Source organism: Eptatretus burgeri, chromosome 15 (assembly GCF_056783735.1).
Source record: "Eptatretus burgeri isolate ZD-2024b chromosome 15, Ebu_testis_v1, whole genome shotgun sequence".
Lineage (NCBI taxonomy): Eukaryota > Metazoa > Chordata > Myxini > Myxiniformes > Myxinidae > Eptatretus > Eptatretus burgeri.
The window spans coordinates 32890885-32899837 of NC_140975.1; the positions used below are offsets into that span (position 1 = coordinate 32890885).

Here is an 8953-nt window from a genome sequence, read left to right on the forward strand (position 1 = left end):
CTGCACCCTCTTTAGCATCAATAGCAGCTTGGCTTCCCAAAGTCATGCTCTTGCTTTACCAAATAATGTGGTGAAGAAATTGCTCACAAACAGCTTGCCTTTTCAACCAAAGTTAACCCCATTGAAAGAAGTCTGTGGTTGCATCATAAAAGAACACAAGCAGTGTTCATTGATCTTCAGACAAGTTGGAGCTCAACTCTAGATTCATCTCAGATCCAACCTTTTTGGCCTCTTTTCTTCTTCTGGTGGAAACTGGTCAAATCTATTACTGCAACAAGCTCTTCATCTGCCCTCTTTACTCAGCAAGGATGGAGCCCATATGGACAGATACAACTTGTGAGCAAAGGTAGAGTCTCCAATTCCTCCTAACCAGCTGTTCAATACAGAAAGTGAGCTTCCATCCTCCAAAAGTATGTGGACAACCTCTACATACATCTCCTCAGTCAGTATCTGGGCAACCACTATATCTCCTCAGTTAGTATCTGGGCAACCACTATATCTCCTCAGTCAGTATCTGGGCAACCACTATATCTCCTCAGTTAGTATCTGGGCAACCACTATGTCTCCTCAGTTAGTATCTGGGCAACCACTATATCTCCTCAGTTAGTATCTGGGCAACCACTATATCTCCTCAGTCAGTATCTGGGCAACCACTATATCTCCTCATTTAGTATCTGGGCAACCACTATATCTCCTCAGTTAGTATCTGGGCAACCACTATGTCTCCTCAGTTAGTATCTGGGCAACCACTATGTCTCCTCAGTAAGCGGTTGCATGTGATATAGTGCTTTAATCCTCAAAACCTGTGTATCTTTCCTGTCTTCTCACCTTTCTCTGCTCTTGAGCAAGTCGTTCTCAGATGGATGCCTGCATTCATCATGGAAAATCACGAATATTATCCTTATCCATAAAAAAAGGTTCAAAGACCGATTGTCTCAACTCTCGACCAGTTAGCACCTTCCCATTATTTGCAAAATGCATCCATTATGATTCATTTTACTAATGCCAAGTTCTGAACCTCAAATCTTGTTTGCTAACTCTCTTGATCTCAGAACATCAGTTTTATTTCTGCCCTTGCCATTCCACATGAGACATTCTTCTCCGATTAAGTCAGAAACTGATGGATGCACTGAACTTCAAGTGATGTCAGGTCCATCTAAATGGAGATTCCCGAGCCTTTTGTAGAGTTCAGCATCCCTCCCTACTCTCTGTAAACTTTATATTAATGGCATTTAGGGTCCAATCCTAAATAGTTTTTAATACAGGTCTTGAGGCTGATGGAATTGCAGAACAGCAGGAAGCAAAGCATCAATATAGATTTCCTCCACACTTAAAGCAGTGAGTTGCTCTCGAGAGCATTCTCTCCTGCTCTACCTTTGAAGGTTGTTGCTCTTCGAGAACGCATTCTCGGTCCAATCCTCTTCTTGGTATTGATATTGTAACAGGTACAAGATCCATCATGGCTCCTTAGGCTCCGATTAGTCAAATACGAAGCCGCAGAAGAGGGACTCGTTACCACCTGGACTCACGGTTTTTGCTGCCCTTGCAGTGTTTCTCACGAAAAAGACAGCATGAATGCACACACCCAATGATTTAACAAGCAATTTAATAATGATGCTTTAAGAATTACAAAATAATAATTTCAAACAAGATACATTTCAATAAATTCTGCACAAAGACGATGGCTACGAACTGGCGATGGAGTGCGGGGAAGAATAGTGTGGGAAAGAATTAAAGATCTAGCAGCCATGATCCTTTAATGGTGGGAGTGATAGTGGCTGACTCGTATTGCTCGCCCAGAGAACGCTTCAGCCAAAAGAGCCCAGCGGGCAGTGAGAGCAGCCCTGTTGGATACTCACCCCTCCTGGGACTGCTTGAGCTCCACCTCTTAAAGACTTGAGATGGGGTTTTACCTGTTTGCAAACCATGGTTGCCTCGCACCACAGCGCTCAGGCATTGTTTTCCTACCATTACAGGCACCATGTGGTATGCAGGTGTATGCATCGATAACAGGAGGGTGATGCGGGGAAGTGGGAGAAACGGGGAACGCGTAGAACATGTGGCCCTCCACTCATTATGGCTTTTATTGATGTCCAATGCCTTCTTGTTTGACACACAAAATGTCCATGTGGATTATACACAAAAGATGTGCACAGCGTGGTAATTTATACAAGAATCATGAAACAAAAGGTGGTGGGGTTGGGTTCCTACCCCTCTCCATGCACATTCCATTATCAATGATTTTGGATCTCTGGAAAACCCTATGCAACACTTTGCAGATGACTTCCATTTATCTCAGATACTCCACCTTGTGCATGATAATTGCTAATCCATCAGAAAGAACGGCTTTGGCAGCTACATTGTTTGTTGATCTGGGACAAAAATCAGCACCTGGTCAACTAACTGGAATATGTCGTTCACTCCCTCACCTTGTCTTTCCATAAATATTACATGGAGAAATCTCCCAGTCTACTTCTTTAGTCAATCCCAATAAAAGGAGCTGTAGTCGAAGCTTATTGGACATATAATTAGCTGTATATTGTCCATGGAACACCATATTTCGAAACTATCCTCCATCAAGCTCAGTCCTTTCTCAACTGTAACAAGCTCATTATCAGGGTACAAGTCTTACATCTGCAGTGCCATGAAATATTGCTCCTCACTTTGGGTTGGTGGAAGTTTCGCAATGTTTGCATACCTCTCGGCCATCCTGCCAGCCCACCTAGCGTTTCTCTATAAAATTCTTCAATGACACATTGCCCATTTTTACTACTGACGGTTGGCAAGAAAGCTCAGTCATGACCTTCCCTGGTTCTTTTTACCTGATGCCATGATGTAGTTTTGGAGCCAAACAAAACTGTCATTTGTGATTGGGCAAGCAACGATAGCGCATCTTGTCGCACTCCATGAGGTTGGAAACAGTGCTTTGGATGTTCACTACATGAGGTAGACATTGAACACCCCATGATACATTTAGGTCAGCATCCTCATCAAACTGGAGTTCATAGACCACCTTACCCCGTGTAATCTTGAGAAACAAGGACATGGGCAGGGTGTGCGAGCAGCAAATTTGATTGGTCGAGATGATGTAAAATGCCGTAATATTTTGTCCAAACCCTGCGAGAAGGAAGGGTTTTGAAAGTGTCAAAAAGGTGATTTGTGTTCTGCAATGTTCAACTGTATAATTCAATTGAAATAAAATAAAGGTCGTAAGGGTTGTAGGAAAACAAATTCCAGAAGTTTACCACCATTGACGCAGCATCTTTTACGCCACCTTATTCTGGATGCTTATCCCTCTGCCGGATGCTTGTAATGATGATTCGCCCCCCCCCCCCCCGGGTCTTTGATATGTACTGATAATCAGGTTTTAGTAATGGTTACCAAACCATGCAACTAAGCACTCACCAAGCAAAACAAAACTAGAGAGTTTATAGAACACCTTACCCCGTGTAATCTTGAGAAACAATGACATGGGCAGGGTTGGCGAGTGGCAAATTTGATTGGTTGAGATGATGTAAAATGCCGTAGTAGTTTGTCCAAGTATGGCACTGCGAAACGAAAGGATTTTGAAAGTGCCAAGAAGGCGATTTGTGTTCGACAGCGTGCAAGTATATCGTTTGACTGAAACAAAATTAGAATTTTAAAGGTTGCAGAAATTATTTTTTTTGGAAGTTTACTGCCAGTGATGCAGCGTCTTATACACCACCTTATTTAACACGTTACATTACTTCTTCGTACCTGCTTGTATCCTTGATGATGTCCTTAAAAACAGTAAGTTTCCTGTTTGGAATGATTTGAAATTTTTGGCAGACAGTAAAATAAAAAGATCTCACTCCTCTCTGCGCATGTGCGATCCGGACAAATTCAGAGCCAAGGTACTGCTAAACTGCAGGTTTGTTTTCCGATTCGTTTTCAAAATATAACATTCAATTGAAATGAAATTGAGTCTCGATCATAAACTGGCATTTCCAGACAGACAGACAGACAGACAGACAAAGTGAACCAATTGCTTCACCCTTTTTATGCCGGGTGCCCTCCATATTAGTACACCCAAAGAAAATGACCTCCGAGTAATTTTTATTACAGAAAACGGATGACTAAGTGTGTCTGATCACAGAGGAGATGTCCAAGTTTCAATTGCCAGTGTCATCAGGGCGCTACTGGTGAGAGGTTGTGTCCAGCTCCACACAAGGGACAAGACTACATATTGGGTGGTACCCAAGAAAAGCAAACCCGACGTGCACACTGCCATCAAAAAAACCCACAAGTTGATGTGAAAAATGCCAGAAAGGAATTCATGTGAAGTGCTTCAAATAGTATCACACACGGTAGCACAAAGATAGTAAAATATGAGAGTAAAAATATTTGTTCATTTTTGTTTGGATTATGTCCTACATGTGGGACACCATTTATTTTAGTTATTTATGCATTATTTCCAAAATAAATATCTTTTTCATTCGATTTGCGTCTAATTGATTCAAAAAAAAAAAATAGAGATTACATTAATATTTCCAATTCAAAACACTTGTGGCATAAATGGGTTAACCCCGCTTTTCGTGCTCGGGGGGAATTACAAGTTCACTGCAGGTCAAGCATCATATTGAAGATCATGCCTCATTCGACCTTTTATGGCTTACAACTACTACAGGACAGTGCAATGGCCGATAGGATGGTGCAGAGGTAGCGTACTTACTTTTAAGCCGTCTCGTCTGGGTGTGATTCCAAACCCATCGATAAACTCTCAGATTTAATTGTGATTTGCAGGCTGGCTGTTGCATCACAAAATGCACAGTCACTCGGATTGGCATTAGGCTGGGTGTCCCACATGTGAGCATTAACTGGTGGATCTCAAAGGTCCCACGATGTTTTTCACAGAGAGTTGGCACATTATCAGCGGCACCAAATAAATGACAAATTCCTGCCTAAAATATAACACCTGGCCAGCTTCATGAAAGATTTGGGTCAAAGTGGACAGTGGCCAACCCCATAAGAAGGTGGAATTGGGACCATTAAAAGCAGTAGCAATCATTCATTCCTAGATGCCTTTCATACAGCCGAAGAAGGCTGTCCACATGTGACATATGAACAACCTAGGTATATCAATTTGTTTTTGTACTTCTGCCCAGACACCAACCATAGTCTGAGATATCAGTGCAAGAGTTGGTGTCAGAGAATATCCAAGACCAGATCTCTTTCTAACCACAGTTTAGAGTGGAATTTTGAATTTGTTCAGGGTGCCAGCAATAACACATACTCTTAACGAAAGACACCATGGGATCTTTAACGTCCACCATCCAGAGCTGGCAGACAAGTGCTCTGGCTTATCATCATTCCGATGGACGAAACGCCCTGATGTATCACACTGCATGCAAAACACCAGTTTGACAGGTTACAGGTGAGTCAAGATTTGAATCCAGGGTAGATAGCTCACAGGTAGTACACAGACCTCTAAGCTATTCTGCCAGCCAATAATATTGTTGTGGTTTCTCACCCACCGGCGTGCGAACGACCGCGTTTAACCAATAGCGGCTTTCCGGATCAACGCTGAAAACCAGCCACGGGTGTGTTTTTAACCACACCAAAACCTTGTCCGTATTTTACCCGCGCGTTACAGGGTCCGATCGCCGAATCTTCGATTTACATAATTACTCGCGCGGGTAGGTTACCCAGAGATTGTACCTCAACGGGGCCGCTTGGAAACGAGCCGCTTAAGCAGCTCGCTTCGTTTTGGGATAACCGAGCAGGGTATTTATCGCGCAGCCCCGTTGGTCCCGATCACTTTATCGGTTATTTAACAACCAACTATATTCCGAGTGCAATCTGGCAGTTCAATTAGGGAAAGGACGCAACGAACGGGTTAACATTTATTGAAATAGCGGCACATATGCAGTCATGTAACCAAGCAAGGCAAGACACGCATGCAGTTATACAACCAACAAAAGCAATGCAAAAGAGCTACTACCGTCTATCTATTATGTACACACTTATACAGTTCTACTTACGGACATGGCGCCACAACCTTCATTCAAAATAAATAAGGAAAAACCCCAGGAAAGACGAGGGGTAGACTGGACCTCTTGGGTCTTTATTTCACGGAGCTGTGATGACCGCAGAAGCTCCGCGAGGCCGGGCTGGTTACCTTCACCTTCGAGGTGCCTCGCTGGGGCGACCCGCGACGTCCTGTCCCCACGGCAGCTGTCGTGACCACGGTCCGGCCCAGGCCCTGTCTAACGGCCTGGTGATTCGGGCCCAGCCGGCAACGCCTCAGAGGAACGAACGGGTCTTATGCTCTTTCAGAGTTGATGCTCTCTTTAAAAGCCCATCCGTCCCTCAGCGCTGCTCGGACTGTCCCGAAGCCCGATCACCTCGGACCGTTTTATGCTGGCTGGCGACCTCTCTCCGGTTCTCCCCACATCCCACACACAAACACGCAGTTCTGCGTGGCACGGCTGGCCTGCTGTGCTCCCAGCTCCGTCTCCTTGGCGAACCCAGACCTTCACTGGACTCGAACCTTGGTCTTCACATCACACCAAACCCCGACCGACTGCACCTCGACCGACTGCACTGAACTGGCGCTCTGTGCGCCTTTTTATAGGGTTCGTGAGGTGAGGTTTGATCTCCGCTCTTTCCCCTCTGACCCCCACTGGCTCCGCCCCTCTTGCTCTCCTGATCTGAATTCCGAGGCGAAGCTTGGAGCGAGCGGGACATGGTAGAGATCATCGACGCTGAAGGAAGAGCGGACGTGGTAGAAATCACCGTCGCTGACAACAAGGAAACCCCCGCGCTTGTTTGCAGCGATCTTGCCGTGGTCGGCGCAAAGATGGCGGCGCCCGTGGAGTTGAAGGTGAAGCGATGTTGTTGGTGGAGGTGGTTGTTGTGAAGCGGTTGGTCCAAAATAACGATAGCAAAAGAATAATGGCTACCTCAAAGATCACAGCCCTGATCACACGAATAATAAATCCCCCTAAACATCGGTGGGGAAATCTATCTGAACACAGACTTATTAACATAACTGATCTAAGGACCTATATGGTGCTCTGTGAATTTCCACAGCAGTAACAATATTAATATTAGTAGTATTTGTAGTACTTGTAGTGGTAATGTCAAAGCAGTGCCACTATGTCATTACGAGGGAAATGTGGAAATAAGAAGGTCATAAAATGAAGAGATCAAAACTATTTTTTTGCAAAACCTTCTGAAAGCCACAATTGATCTTGTTGCACTCAGCAAGTATGGAACTCAGTTCAAGCATTCGTTTCAAAGGACCTTTTTGCAAACTTTTAAATCAACGGAATTTTAATAAAGCATCACATTGAAACATCTGGGCAGATTTTTCTGCTGTTGGTATTCAGAGGGTGGAGGAAAGAGTAAAGCACCAAATTAAAAAGTATTCATCATCGTTGGAGTTGATCAAAAGTTTTGGAGGGAGGCCAGTTTATGTCGGAGACACCTGCCATAATACTATCGTGTTTATTCAGTGAAAATGAATCCTAAAACATGATTAAATTATAAGTACAATGCGATGAAGGTCACATCAAATACTTTTTATTGTAAATTATATGAAACCAATTAACGGAACATTTGTCACGAGAAGAATGATGTAACGAAAACAAGGTACCGACCTGCACGACTCGTCCACGAAGATATTTTCAAAACCCATGGCACTATTTGTTTGTTTTTGTTGAATGAGAAAGGCAATCAATACCAGGGCAAGTCCTGAGATGCATGTGGTCCAGATAATGAATTTCATCCACGTCTTCCGACTCTGCACAATGAGCAAAGGAATAGAAAAAAAAAGAACAAAAAAATGAGATTCACTTTTTGTTACCGATAATTATCGATTATAATCAATTTTTGTTACCGATTATAATCAATCATCTCATCTCATCTATCCTCTTAGGGCCAAATGGTCCAAAAGGCTGCAAACCGATACTCATTAACAAGTAGTAATATAAAAAGGACAGCCCATGAGACCCTTGGGATGGTACCTTGACGGTGGTCGATCCAGTTTTCATTGGTATTTTCCTTGGATATGCTTTATCATTATTCTTTTTACCTAAGTATATCTTCATGTTGAACTCGTTTTTCAAGATGAAGAATTTGAAATCCTCAGGTGGTACGACAGCACACCTACAAAGCTTTATTACTTGGAACACTATCAAAAGTATACTTCCTTTCTGGTTGAAGGTTTTAGTAATTTTAGTACAGTTATCAAAAAAAAAAAGGGAAACAGGGAGGGTACGGAAGGGGGAGGGATGGAGAATTAAAAAAGATAAAAAGTCTTTTTTAACTGTTTTATTTTGAATAAAAATTCAAAAAGCTTTGTGAAGAATTGCGAAACAATCTCGTCTTAATCATAATCCAACATTGTCACACTTTATAAAATGAACTATTAAACAATCAAAGCACCTTTTTTTTGTATACACTGTCAAGGCTCGTATGAGAGCGAACACACAGAAAGTACAAGGGGAGCAGGAGACAAGAGGGGTGGGAGACTGAAGGGAAAAAACATTGTGGAACAGAGACATTAGGAGATCTGGGGAAGGGAGAGGGATGGGGTGGGGTACACAGGGTAAAGAAGATGGACACCACAGGGATTTTCAGGAAGGAAAGCAGGAAATTTGAAGAAGGTGGGTTTTGGGCGGAATAGCGGGGGTAGAAAAGATCCTGCTTTTGGATGGGGGGAGATAAGAGGTGGTGGTGAAAAGCTGTTTTGAAGACCTGGAGGGAAGAGTGGGATTAAAGAGTGTGGAAGTTTGTTCCAAAGGCAGGAAAAAAAAGAGGAATGAAAGAGTGAAGGTGAATAGTAATTCGTGATTTTGGTAGTTTTACCAGGAAGGGGTTACTGACAGACCTTGAACGCCTTGCAGAAATATGCCCCTCCCCCCCCCCATATTTATCATAATTCTTTCCTAAGTGTAACAAACATTCATCAGTTTTGTGCCAGAAATGT

General features: G+C 43.2%; 1 protein-coding gene across 3 annotated transcripts in view; it reads right to left on the reverse strand.

Annotated features, from left to right (window-relative positions):
* The window catches only part of LOC147011870 (5'-3' exonuclease PLD3-like), a 52041-nt gene extending 43874 nt beyond the window's left edge, over positions 1–8167 (reverse strand). Inside the window, exons 1-3 of one of the 3 annotated variants that reach the window (XM_085857338.1) lie at positions 7989–8167; positions 7623–7765; positions 3019–3117 (exon numbers count right to left, since the gene is read on the reverse strand). In XM_085857338.1, coding sequence (XP_085713464.1) covers positions 3019–3117; positions 7623–7765; positions 7989–8072 — 326 coding nt within the window. In that variant the 5' untranslated portion in view covers positions 8073–8167. Of the gene's footprint in view, positions 1–1374; positions 2979–3018; positions 3118–7622; positions 7766–7988 lie in introns of those variants that run through there. The other 2 variants (XM_085857339.1, XM_085857340.1) reach the window with 2 other exon arrangements.
* Between the last annotated feature and the right edge of the window lie 786 nt (positions 8168–8953).